Source organism: Octopus sinensis, linkage group LG1 (genome assembly GCF_006345805.1).
Source record: "Octopus sinensis linkage group LG1, ASM634580v1, whole genome shotgun sequence".
Taxonomy (NCBI): Eukaryota; Metazoa; Mollusca; class Cephalopoda; order Octopoda; family Octopodidae; genus Octopus; species Octopus sinensis.
The window spans coordinates 86,767,457-86,782,342 of NC_042997.1; the positions used below are offsets into that span (position 1 = coordinate 86,767,457).

At 35.6% G+C, this 14,886-nt stretch overlaps 2 protein-coding genes across 3 annotated transcripts in view; one reads left to right on the forward strand and one right to left on the reverse strand.

Moving 5' to 3' along the window:
• Positions 1-1,778: 1,778 nt before the first annotated feature.
• On the reverse strand, positions 1,779-4,842 carry LOC115216660 (zinc finger protein 391-like). The gene has a single exon (XM_029786164.2). The coding sequence runs from the start codon at positions 4,823-4,825 to the stop codon at positions 3,593-3,595; it is 1,233 nt and encodes a 410-aa protein (XP_029642024.1). The 5' UTR covers positions 4,826-4,842; the 3' UTR covers positions 1,779-3,592.
• The window catches only part of LOC115216454 (GMP reductase 2), a 42,173-nt gene continuing 31,615 nt past the window's right edge, over positions 4,329-14,886 (forward strand). The window contains exons 1-2 of one of the 2 annotated variants that reach the window (XM_036502611.1): positions 4,329-4,376; positions 8,558-8,562. In XM_036502611.1, coding sequence (XP_036358504.1) covers positions 4,358-4,376; positions 8,558-8,562 — 24 coding nt within the window. In that variant the 5' untranslated portion in view covers positions 4,329-4,357. The remainder of the gene's footprint in view (positions 4,377-8,557; positions 8,563-14,886) is intronic. The other variant, XM_036502602.1, reaches the window with a different exon arrangement.

A 14,886-nucleotide genomic window follows, 5' to 3' on the forward strand; every position in this document is an offset into this window, starting at 1 on the left:
TACATGCATATATACATGCGCGCACACACATACATACATGCACACAAACACTTACATATATACATACATATATACATACATGCATACATGCATACATACATGTGCATGCGGACACACAATGACCCACACACATGCGCACAAACAAAAAGAACGCAGCTTGGATAACGGACAGAGTCAACAACTACTGAAAAGGTTCATTATTTACATTATTTACATTCGACGGATATTTGTCCTCATCTTGTTTGTAGTTAACACAACGTTTCGGCTGATATACCCTCCAGCCTTCTTCGGGTGTCTTGGGGAAATTTCGAACCTGGGTTCTCATTCCTAAGGTATTCTTCGATGTTATGGCGTAGTGGTTAAGAGCGCGGGCTACTAACCCCAAAATTCCAAGTTCGATTCCAAGTAGTGACCTGAACAATAATAATTATAATAATAATAATAATAATAACATCGAAGAATATCTTAGGAATGAGAACCTACGTTCGAAATTTCCCCAAGACACCTGAAGAAGACTGGAGGGTATATCTGCCGAAACGCTGTGTTAACTACAAACAAGATGGGGACAAATATCTGTCGAATGTAAATAATGTAAATAATGTACATAATTCCTCATCTCTTAAATATAGAACTGTAGTGAAAAGGTTGCCAGACGCAACGAAAATTTTAGCGGTTACGTGAATAATTTTCGTGCCTGAACATTTATTTAGTCTTGCTCTATAAGCCTTTGGAACTTTGGCGCGATAAATGTTGTAAGTACAGAGAGTTATATTGTCCCACGCGTAGTAGTTTATCGGGCACAATACATTTTGCTTGGCAACTGTAAGATTGTAGTTTACCTCCTGTGTTGAGATCTCATTAGAAACAGTATAACAAGAATATATTATTTTTAGTAATATTTGGGAACACGAATGTATACTCAGATATTTTGAAAGGTTTAATGTCTCTGATAGACACCCCTGCTACACATACTAATACGCATACATTTATACATGTATGCACAAATAGACATCGATGCAATTATTTATACGTACTTTACATATATACAAATATTGTTTATGCTAGTTAAAATTGGTTTCTTTTGTGATAGGGCATAATTTCGAAAATTTCGAAAATTTATATATAAAATGACTGAGTTTGAGACTGGTGTGTAATACCGTGATGTATATGAGTTTCAAAATGCAACCAAGCGGCAAAATTGTTGTAAAAGGGGATTTCAAACGAGTTTCTGAAGCAGATAGGTGTTGCGGTATGCAAGCAGCTCGTTCATTTTTTGAGGTGCTGCGAGGTGATTACCCAGTCACAAGTGATGCAGTTAAGCCTGCGACTTCTAAAGAACAAAGCCTGTGATAATTCTTTCCAACTTTGACACACAATCAGCGATTTCAAGGGGAGGATCTTATCGATTACATCAATCCCAATGCTCAACTATCGATAGAATGCTAACTCATTCTATCGATTGGCGAAGTCGATTTCAGAGGAATTTCAGTATAGAATACAATGAATCGGGAGAAATATCGTTAGGCATTTGTCCGGAACGCTAACGATTCTGCCAGCTCGCCACCTTAAAACATAATCTGTAATAAGTGACTTCTTTATGAGGAATCATAATTAAAATATAGATTTCTCTAGTTTTGAAAACCAGGCGAACTTACTCCACGTAGAATATGCACACCTATTCTGTGCCGATTGAATAGAACCTTATACATCCCGTCATTTCTACTCTATAGATACGTACACATGTTTATGAAATATTAAAGGTCACGAGGTAACGATGCTTTCAGTACGAAGAATTTAATAACAATCAATACAAATTTTGCCTCATAAATATACAATTTTAATTTCGCGACAACCAGGAATCCTTTACGGGATCCTTTCTACTTGCAAAAGACAGTAGCTATATTTTTCACAAATTAAACCATATCATCTTGGGGGGAAATGTGGAGGTGTATTGGATAACGTGTTACTAGATACGCAATTCCTGAGAGAAAGACAAAATGATTGTTAATGGAATGCTTTTGATTATAGGTCTGCTCAACGGGAGCCGATCTGTAACCAAACAACGACGACAACGACGACAACGGTGAATACTTAGGGGATTTGAAATTACAAAAAAGATCGTAAGTAAATATGACGAAGCATTTAGTCCGGTATTCAACTACTTTTCTTCATACAATAATTTCTTTGAAGTGTTACTAAAGTACAAGAAGCTACAATCAGTAGCTATGTTTTCTCTATTTTCTAGTTCATAAAAAAAGTCATAATAGTCGAGTGTCGGCTATACTGTAGAAGATTATCATTGCTGCTGTTGTTTAATGTTTACCTTTGGTCAGGTTAGCCCTCATTGAGCAAACCATTTGAGCAAAGGCATTATAGCTGTGGTCATTCCGTTTTTGAGTGAGAGAGATTTGAGTAACATTTGGTTGCCATTTGAAGCCTATCGAGCGGTCACATTGAAGCTTTCTTCTAAGCTCTTTGTGACAGAAGAATCTTGGGTTTCTGTTCAGTTACTGAAACACTTGATGCTTCTGTTTCACTTATTTATCACAAACTTCTCAAAATAAAGAAATGGAGCGTAGAATTTACAAGAGACTAGTACAAGACAGTACTGTAAAAGTATGACAGCATTTAGGCATGTTTTTTATACGTGAAAAATACGATTACATAATAGTTTAGTGGAAGACAATGATAATAAGTCCTCCCGCAAAAAGAAAAAGAGAAGAAAAGAATACTTCGTGGAATACATCGTAAAAGCAAGTGAAAATATGGAATATGATATTAAAATATAAAATGAAACCACAGTATAAAAGTTATACAAGGCCGTCAGCCGATATATAGTATGTTCGTACACCGTAGGAGGCGTCTGTGTTTATGTATGTGTTTTGATGTGGGGCATAGGAAATATTATTACATTGAAAGTTTAGCAAAGTGTAGATTTGTGATCAACAGCGTTTGGTAATAGACCCGTCATCAATAAAATTACAGTATATTTGTGTTCTATAGTATGGAAGCAGACCCGTATCTCGTAGTGTGACAGCAAATTTGTGCTCCACGGCATTATAGTTGATCTGTAACTTAATGCCAGTACAATAGTTTGTGACGGCATAAAGTTAAATCTGTTACTGATGGTATGACAGTATGAAGGTAAATCTATTTCCGATTATATTACAGTTGGCAAATTTTGGGTGTGACGGAGATAAGTCTGTGTCAGGCAGCTTGGAGATGAATAAGATTCCAATTGCTGACACTTTACAAATGACTTCTACCGAGGCCTTAATTCCTTGTTATAGGATAGTTAGAGGAGGATGGGCCGTGACATGATCTTTGCCAACCCGTTCCACCCACTGAGAATTATCACACATGACAGTAAAACAAAGGCTTAGAATCATTTAAAAATCATAATCTTGAGTATAATGTCCGACTCCTCACAATTTTACTCTTATCTTGTTACATAAAACATGTATGACTGGAAAAAATTATCTTCTGTGAAGCTCTAACAATGAATTAAACGCCAGATTTTCTAAGAGTGTGCAAAAACTGGTTACTTCTGAAATATTCTGAGTATTGCAAGCTTATATTATTGTTTTAATAGCTAACTCCGTAAACCTGGGCAGCTACTGTCTTCATGCTTTAAAAGAAGTGACATTCTGGAGAAAGTTTTATTGCATGATTTGCATCCATATTTTTTAACGTCAGAATGTGTTTGTAAATGTGCACGTAGGTTAGAGCGGTCTGCAAATGCCCTTCCACAGTGAGGACATTTAAATGGTTTCTCTCCAGTGTGTGTGCGGATGTGTCCTTGTAAAAGCCAGGGGCGGCTGAAAGCCTTACCGCACAACTTGCATCGGCAAGGAAGTGTGTGTGTGCGAATATGCATTTTTAAAGCCCCAAGTGAAGCATACGACTTACAGCAGAACTTACAACTAAATTCCCGCTTCACTTGAGATACGCAATGGAATTGTTTGTGCTTTGATAGACCACCGAAGGTGGCATAACTTTTTTTACAAGCCTCGCATTGGTAGCGGGGCGGGTGGTTCATAGGCTGTCGATAATCTTTTCCAATTGAAGTTGAAAGAGATTTGCTTGGAGACGGTGTTGCAATCGATGTTGAGCTTGTATTCACTTCCAAAATGGGGTTTGTTGGTAAGTTGAAAAAAGAAAGAATACTACTGTCCTGCCAGTGTGTGTAAGGTGTAGAATGTATGGCAGCTGCCGCTGCTGATAGTGATGATGAAGACTTGTTCTTTTCAAAAGGAGGCAATTGGTGTGGAGGTTGAGAAAATATAGTTGAGTTGGAATTCGTTAGATTTAATTTACAAAGATTGTCTTTCAAATTTGATTTTTCGAACTGTCCAAAATGTGGATTAAAAGCCGAGAAACATTGCTCAGCAAGTCCATAGGTGAAACACGAGCGTGTTTGGTCCATAGTTGTCAGAAAACCATTCTTTGAGTAAGGGGAAGCGAAAAATGGTTCGTACGAATGTATTAAAAGTCTATCCAGGTAGTGGGGTATTCGGTGCAGTTCGCTGATATGTGTGGCTTTTGGAATGCAGGTCTGACAATCGCTCAAATATAACGTTGGGATTGATGAGGACGGTTTCTTCTGTGGTATTGGTCGAAAGGCACTCTCTCTTGTGATCGGTAGTTCGGCTTGAATTTTGTTCGACACTGCCAACGCTGCGGCTGCTAAGGCACTAGATGGCAACTCATGGTGCTGATACAGAGTTTGGTCCCGGTGTAAATGAGCAATTGGGAACTTACGAACATGGTCAATATATGGAGATTGATTCTGTGTCAGTTTTGGAATTGGTCGTACAACAGACATTTCTGCTTTAATTTGATCTGGAAAAAAGAAAAAAAAAATTATTATTTATTAAAAATAGACAATATGTATGTATGTAAGGTTGCATATAACCACACATGTATGTATGTGTGTGAGTGTGTGTGTGTGTATTATGTATCTATGCATGCATGAATGCATATATGTATGAATAAATAACTGCGTGGTTTTTTCGTGCTTTTACTATTTAATATCTATTTGATACACACACATGGGCATGCACACACACAACACGTATACGTATACACACACACAGCACGTATACGTATACACACACACAACACGTATACGTATACACACACATATACATAAACATACATACATACGCACATACATATATAGATACACACACATACACATATATTTAAAGACAGATAGGTAGATATTAAACATTGGTATTAGGAATATTCAATGTAGTGAACATTTGAACATCTATGCATATGGGAAATTCGAAATATTTTTGAAAATAAAGGAACAAAAGGAGCAATTACGAAAGACAAAAGACTGGAAATACAGACAACTGCTACCAAAGACAAGAACAACTTTGTAGAGAACTTTTACTTATATTACATGTTTGCAGCACTGATGATAGAATTGCTGATTTGACTTCCGAATCGTGTTGTGGGTGCTTGTGTTAGAGGATAGGATCTAGTTTTTTTCATTCGCAAAATATGCATTTTCTAAAAGGAAGTAGAAAATCTGAAAATCGGCCATAATAATTTAGCCTTCCAGTCTCATTGCTTTGAAGGTATGATGTCGTGGTGAAAAAAAAAATTGGAGAAAATGTTACAGAGGTTTAAAAATCGAAAAAACTTCTATTTTTAACCAATAGCGAGACAGAATTTTCTGCGTTTAGCGGAGCGGTGTCAACTTTAAGGCTGTACTCTCTGAAATTTATAGTTTAGCACCTGACCTGTTCATTGTAGGTTTCCTATATAAACAGAAATCTTTATATATAAAAGTGAGGTTGTGTGCTGTCTGTCTCCTACGATTTAGATTCCTAACTACTCCCACATTTTGCAGTGCAGTTTAACCAAAACCGGGTATCTTATAGTCGTGATTCATATCGAGCTCTTCTGGGTAGAAGATCACGCGTCTACGATGAGTCTACGATTTAAAAAAAAAATTACCATCAATTTTTCCCATTTTTAATGCATTTTTGGCATAGTAACTCTCTAAAAGTTTATTATTAAATCTCAGAACGTAAAAAGCTACAGTAACCCCCCCCCCCCCTTTGTGGTTAGCCATATTGAGATGGCTAATATACTTTACATCTCTAAAAATGCTTATATAGTTATTTCCCTTACAAACCCGAGCAACGCCGGGCGATACTGCTAGTACCTAATAAAATCAACATCTATCAACTTACTGTTTCGCTTGCCTCTTCATTGATTATATGTTTTTTTTAATTTGTTATATTAATATATTTGTCTGCATGTGTTTACTTTATGCGTATTTTTGTATCATGTATACCTGTCATGTATTTGTGTGCGTCATTAATATATAAGTGCATGTGGATGTATGTATTCATATATAAAGTTTATATGTATATTTAGGCATTCATGTGTGTGTGTGTGCGTCTGTCTCCAAAACTCCATAGTTGAGTTACGTTTTCATGCTTGGATTTGTAAACTACAATAAGAGTAACATTGGTCAACAAAGAATTTGTCCCAAATATATGTATCTTATATGTTTTTGCACGCAGAATTAAAAATAATAACGTCAAATTATCTGTATCAACCACAGTTTCTCTGTTCCACGATAGCCTTCTCAGTTCTTGTTATATGGGTTAAATTTCAGTTAAGCTGTTGAAATGTGAAGCTAACGGTTTAAGAAATACTCCCAATTTAAATTTTTATGAACAGATTTAACCTAGTGAAATCATAAATCCAGCTATCTGAGACAATGAGTTCCAAAAATATATGAAATGAAAAATATGTAAAAATACTAACAAACAGGAAAAGCACAGAAAAATACGTAATATACTAACACACAGAGACAAGACACGCAGATGAAAAGAGTTTCGTGGTGTGAAGAAACAAGTGTGAAAAATCAACATAGACAACAGCGGCACAGACAACAGTGAACCACAACACAGTGTGCGGTTGTCATGGTAACAAGCTGCTAATGCCACGCCGTGTGTTGATTGGCTAAAATTACCCAAATTTCCTAACTTTAATTCCAAATAACACAAATTGCGAGATAAAGTAATTGGTTGATAAACCAAAATTGAAAGCAATCTGAGCAAAATTAATTGGGGCTCATTTTCCAAATGAGAAAGACTAGATCCGAAGAATATTCAGCCGACTACACGTTAATTTCACAAGAAGGAATCAAGACGGTTGAACAACTGAATGTTCGTTTTTGAGAATGACGGAAAATCAACTAAACGAGTGTGTGTGTGTATGTGTGTGTGTGTGTGTGTGTATGAGAGAGAGAGAGAGAGAGAGAGAGAGAGAGAGAGAGGAAGAGAGAGAGAGAGAGAGAGAGAGAGAGAGAGAGAAAGAGAGGCGGGATAAAGAGTGAAAGGAGTGATATTCGGTATCGATGCACTGTACTAGCATGTTCTATATGTAAAATCCTACAATATACTACCCTATATTTTATTGTTACCAGCCGTCATCCGCTTCATAGAAAGAACGATAGGTAAGTTAGTATTACCATAATATGTGTAGTGAGCATAAAAAGTATCGAACTAGAAGTAACTTTGCTGTAAGTGAAAGAAATATTAGTCAATAAGTAATAATATTTTAATATCTTGTTACGGAAGACACCTCCGGTTATCTTATTACACTTCCTCAGCGAATCATAGAATTCACTGTGCTTGATGAAGTATTACTTGACAGAGTTACTTAGTTTTATATACAATATTTGTAAATGAGAAGTCGTGAAAATTAAGCCTATTTTAATGGGATGAATTATTTAGAGATGTCATATGAATGAAAATGACTATTGCATTAAAAGGCTATGTATTAATAAATAACCGTTAACTTAATAGCCATTAAATGTCTGTTGTATTAAATGACTATTGTATTAAAAGCCGTTAAATGATTGTTGTATTAATTAATAGCTGTTAAATGGCTTTGGTATTATTAGCTATTAAATGGCTTCTATATTATATGATAGCCACTGAATAACTATTGTTAAAACAATACCTATTAATTTATTATTTTATTCAGATGCTACCTAACTGGAAAAAAAGTAATCGTTAAAATGCTAATTAGAAATGATTATGGAGGTATTCTCTTGATCAATATATTCTACACCTTAAGTTGGCGAGTTGGCAGAAACGTTAACACGTTAGTACGTACGTACGTACGTACGTACGTACGTATGTATGTATGTATGTATGTATGTATGTATGTATGTATGTATGTATGTATGTATGTATGCATGTATGTTTGCATGTATGTATGTATGCATGCATGTACGTGTGTGTATATGTATATACATACACAAATATATATAGTTTAATGTCCAATATTTCATGCGATGTATGTATGTATATATATATATATATATATATATATATATTATATATATATATATATATATATATATATATAATATATATATATATATATATATATATATTATATATATATATATATATATATATATATATATATATAATATATATATATATATATATATATATATGTCTATATGGATGGATGTATATAAGACATATTATCTGTCTAGTTATCAAATGATAAACTGATGTCAAAAGTATATTCTAAAACAATCAACATTAAACCCCCTATACCAATTCATTCACTATCATTTGCGTTTATATGTTTCACAGTAGCCAAGCAAATTTTGCCAATGACTTTCGCCATATTGCTTTTTCTATATATTCAAAAATTCATCTGCCACATAGCCCAGACAACTCCTTCTCCATTCGTGCTTATATATGAATAATCTTTTATGTCTTGCTCATCACCAGTATCTTTTTCTTCACTAGCCTGACCACAATACTGCCTAATTACATCTTAAAAACGGATGGGATAGCTGCTAACTCTGTCCAGCAGTAACCCATCATCCTTGTCTCGCTTTATTTCTCCTTATTTGTCATTCAAGTGTCTACAATTGAAATAACTGCGAAGCCATTCGTGTGATCGTGTCACTTCAGACTGATTACATTCCCATTCGTTGTTTCTTCGTCTGTTCCTTTTTATTAAACGATTTTGCAGAGATACATAAGTACCACACAAAAACAGGGTAGATGGATATTATATATATATATATATATTGTTTTATTCATTTATTCTTTTATTTGTTTCAGACATTTGAATGCGGCCATGCTGGAGCACCGATTTTAGTGGAACAATCGACCCCAGGACTTATCCTTTGTAAGCCTAGTATTTATTCTATCGGTCTCTGTTGCCGAACCGGTAGTTACGGGGACATAAATACATCAACATCGGTTGTCAAGCGATGGTGGGGGACAAACATAGACACACAGACATACACACACGCACGCACGCACACACACACACACACACGCACGCACACACACACACATACACAAACACACACACACACACACACACCACACACACACACACACACACACATATATATATACGACGAGATTCTTTCGGTTTCCGTCTACCAAATCTACTCACAAGGCTTTGGTCGGCCCGAGGCCATAGTAGAAGACACTTGCCAAGGTGCCAAGCAGTGGGTCTGTCTATTATATATATATATTGTATGTATGTATGTATGTATATATGTATGTATGTATGGAAGCAACTGTCTTTGAAAACTCATATTGTCATTGAATGCTCGAAATAAGGAGTAGATTGGCAGCCGACAACTGATGAAGGGTCCTTTCTCTGTGTTTACTTGTCCTGTTTTCCATTTTTTCTCTCGTTGTTTACGTATTTAAATAGTTTGTTTACGTATTTCATGCTGCTTGCACAGTTTGTACCCATGTACCCATATATGCATATATGATGGTTGCCCTTTCGTTATCGAGTATGGTTATTGCACGAGGCTTAACTGTTAACGGTACTGTGATCGAACGTGAATTTTTAGCCCAGCTAAAGATCTACAATGTCTTGTACAGAATTGGCAGGGACAACTGAAGAAGGGGAATATTCCTTGTGTTGTGTGTCTTGTACTCTGTTTTCTCGTTGTTTGAAAAAAAGTTAGTTTCCATGTTTTTGTTTTCATGTTTCCGTTTCTCATTGTGTTCAACGTTTTTTTGTGTCCTGTACCCATATATGCACGATGGATATATTGTCACCATTTTCCATTTTATATTATCGCGCATGCGCATCGTTTGTTTTTGATTTTGCCGACTACACAGTATAATACATTCAGTTGGGCATCGTCTGTGAGAAAAACAACACCATGACGCAATTCATACTGCCAGAAATTTGGAAACTACATTCGCGCCGGAAGCTCCAATATGAACATTTCAGAGTATTTGGTTGTCAATCTGAGGACAGTGCAGAAGATTCGGAAAGAGTTGGATGGGTCTAATGGTGATTACGGAGGTACGGTAGCTCGGAAAAGTCACTCTAATCGTTCTGATAAGAAAAGAACTCTTGAATTTGTTGGTGAGATCCCGGCCATGATTAAGAAACCATCCCTCCAAGTCAATCAAGTCCATCGCCAGGTACATGGGAATGCTTGAGTTTCTTATCAGGCAGGTAGTGCATGAAGACATAAGGTATTCCTCATACAAGATCAGAAAGGGCCAATTTTCATTTCAAGCGCTACGGAGCTTTTGAACAAACTCAAACATCCCCTCCAACCTAACATGCTTTGTTTTTTCTCAGACGTAAATATTTTCTGCCAGGATCAGATACTGAACACAGAGAACAACCGTTGGCTTGCAGTGCCCCCAAAACATGTACCGAGAGTGAAAAAAAATCAAGCATCCAGTCAACATGATGGTGTTTGGAGTGATCATTAAGGATGGCGACATTATGTCTCTATTCGTCTTACCACATGGCTTCAGACTCAACACGGAGGCTTACATCAAGTGCCTGGCGGAGACAGTGCTTCCCTGGGTCAAGTGGGTGGCTGCTGGAAGATATTATATCTGGCAACAAGACTGCACCATGTCACACAAGCAGGAGAAACCAGTCCTGGCTGCCAGACAATTTCTGCGACCACATCAGCCTTAACATCTGTCCACCTAACTCCTCAGACTGCGACCCTCTTGATTATTATATGTGAGGCGCAGTTGGGCGGAAACCAACAAAACTCCTTTTAACACTAAAGATGAACTGAAGGCAAGGGTTATGGTAACATTTATCAACTTAAACAAGGAGACCGTCCAGAAGAGTTGCAGGAGATTGCGAAGTTGTATGGAGGCCGTGATTGAAGCCAATGGCAATTTTATTGAATAAATTTACTTTTTAGCATTTCAAGATAATTTAATGTAACATTGGTAAATATATCTGTTAAAATGAGATGTCAGTCTTATTTTTATTCTTGCGTAATTTAGACGACAATTTATTCACCGCACCCTGTATGTGTGTGTATATATATAAATATATATATATATATATATATATATATATATATATATATATATATATATATATTAAGATATATTTATATATATATACATACATACATACATACATACATACATACATACAACATACATACATACTACATACATACATACGTACATACATACATATATATGGGTGTGTGTGTGTATTGTTTCTATATATATATACAAATTTTTATGTTTGTATATGTTTGTATATGTTTGTATGTAAGTATGTATGTTTGATGAACACTTCCGCCGATTTCGAGGAATGAAACTCCAGTAATATGTTCAATCAACTGGATAATAATTAAATTGCGGCTGTTTATTCCACAGGTACGTGTACCCTTAATGTAATCAATTTACATGTAGAATCAAGGTGACACATATGCGATAACGTTGGTGTCTAACTTACGTTTTAGTCCATTCAACGGGATCCAACGCAATGAATGTAAACCTAATTTCTTTCAGTTGTGTTAGGTCTACGGCCAAAACGTCACGCAAGTAGATCGAATTAGGATTCTAGTTGCAAAGTGAAATCCTGAGCAACACTGTATTTCCTGTATATATTACACACACACACACACACACGCTCACACGTATGTACAACATATACATATAGTAGTAACTCCAGTTTTCTGAAGCTGTTTAACAGATTGGCAACTTGCTTCTCTGAGATTGGTCAAGTGATGGTGACACCTCTGACGAGAATCCGGTAGGGGTCGAAAAATCAATTAAAGGCTGTTCATTTTTTCTCCCTTATGAGAAATAATTAACTTTTACATATTTTGTGTCTACAACATAGATTTACACACACGCGCGCACGCACACATACACATGTATACAAACTATATACATACATACATACATACATACATACATTATACATACATACATACTACGTATATATATATCTATATATATATATATATATATATATATATATATATATATATATATATATATATAAAGTTAATCCAAACAAGAAAACAAAAAACAACAACGCACGGATGTAGAACAAATAAAGTATTATTGGACGCTCAGGACTGGGCTTGCAAAAAAAGAATAAGTCCCGGGGTCGAGTTGCTCGATTAAAGGCGGTGCTCCAGCATGGCCGCAGTCAAATGACTGAAACAAGTAAAAGAGTAAAGAGTATATATATATAGTCATTTGACTGCGGCCATGCTGGAGCACCGCCTTAATCGAGCAACTCGATCCCGGGACTTATTCTTTTTTTGCAAGCCCAGTACTTATTCTATCGGTCTCTTTTGCCGAACCGCTAAGTAACGGGGACATAAACACACCAGCATCGGTTGTCAAGCAATGCTAAGGGGACAAACACAGATACACAGGCATATGTGTGTTGGAGTGTGTGTGTACGTACGTGCGCGCGCTCGTGTATGTGTGTGTGTGTGTGCGTATGTATATAGCACGTTTATATATCTTATATATATATTATATATATATATATATATATTATATATATAATATATATAATAATATATAGTTAATCCAAAGAACACACAGAAAAAAGAGAAAAAACACAGCAACGCAGGACGTGGAACAATTAAAGTATTATTGACGCTCAGGAAGAAGGGAAGGAGGGTTTAACGTTTCGAGCGGAGCTCTTCGTCGGAAACAAGAGAAGGAAAGATCCCAAGAAGGGAAGACAGAGGAAAAAATATTTTAGCTGGTGGTGCTCAAGAGATCACATCAAACAAGAGATCATATATATATATATATATATATATATATATATATATATATATATAATATATAGCTTATATATATTATATCTTACATATTGTATTTTGGATGGTCATTTCTATTTTTTTTGCCAAATAAAAATATGCAGTATATATTCGTTCTTCACTCATTTATTCCTATCCTTATTCTAACTCATGTCCATTGTCCGAAAATCTTTCGTCACACATTTGTGACCTCTGCAGCGACACTTTCCGTCTTCGTATCTGATTTTGCACAAGCAAACAAGAGCACACACGAAGATGGAAAGTGTCGCTAAGGAGATCACAGATGTGTGACAAAAGATTTTCGGACAATGGACATGAGTTAGAATAAGGACAGGAATAAATGAGTGAAGAACGAATATATACTGCATGTTTTTATTTGGGTAAAAAAAAAAGACCATCCCAAATTCAACACATGACTTCACATCAGGAATCTTGCAACACAAATTCTTAAATGTATATACTTACAGATATCTAAAATATATAAGTATATGAAATATAGATATATATAATATATAATATATAATATATAATATATATACGCACATACTCTTTTACTCTTTTACTTGTTTCAGTCATTTGACTGCGGCCATGCTGGAGCACCGCCTTTAGTCGAGCAAATCGACCCCAGGACTTATTCTTTGTAAGCCTAGAACTTATTCTATCGGTCTATTTTGCCGAACCGCTAAGTTACGGGGGCGTAAACACACCAGCATCGGTTGTCAATCGATGTTGGGGGACAAACACAGACGCACAAACATACACACACACACACACCCACACACACACACAACACACACACACACACACATACATATATATATTATATATATATTATATATATACCGACGGGTTTCTTTCAGTTTTCGTCTACCAAATCTACTCACAAGGCTTTGGTCGGCCCGAGGCTATAGTAGAAGACACTTGCCCAATGTGCCACGCAGTGGGACTGAACCCGGAGCCATGTGGTTGGTAAGCAAACTACATATATATATTTATATATACTCTTTTTTTCTTTCTATCTATCAATCTATCGATCGATCGATCTATCCATCTATCTATTTATCTATCTATTACCCTATTTCCCTTTGTGTGTGTGTGTGTATACGTATATATGTATACATATACATATATTTACATAATGTTTATACACACATACATACATATATAAACATATACATACATATATTTTTGTCTGTGTGTTTGTCTTCCCTCTATCGCTTGACAACCGATGTTAGTGTGTTTACATCCTCATAACTTCATGGTTCGGCAAAAGAGACCGACAGAAAAAGTACTAGGCTTACAAAGACTAAGTCCTGGGGGGCGATTTGCTCGACTAAAGGCGGTGCTCCAGCATGATATCTATATATATATATATATATATATATATATATATATATATATATATATATATAATATATATATATATTAAACAAACTGAGATAACAAATCCAAGGCTGTGAGTACTTTTCAGGACACGTATAAGGAAAAAGATATAGTTGGTCAATTCAAGGATATCTTATCCTCATTAGCGATTAATAAATCCAAAATTTCGCTGGCCTAATCTCCATCACAATAGAAGAATTTTCTACGTTGTGTTATGGATTATTATGATAATTAAAACTGATAATGTAAAAAAATGAAGAGTTAAAGATGCATAGTTAACTTATTTGCATCATAATTTGTTTTTAAGATATAAATACAAATAAATTTTGAAAAAACACAATAAGAGACTCTAAAAACCTACATATGTTTCCAGTCTACCCCTTACAGAGATTCTATTC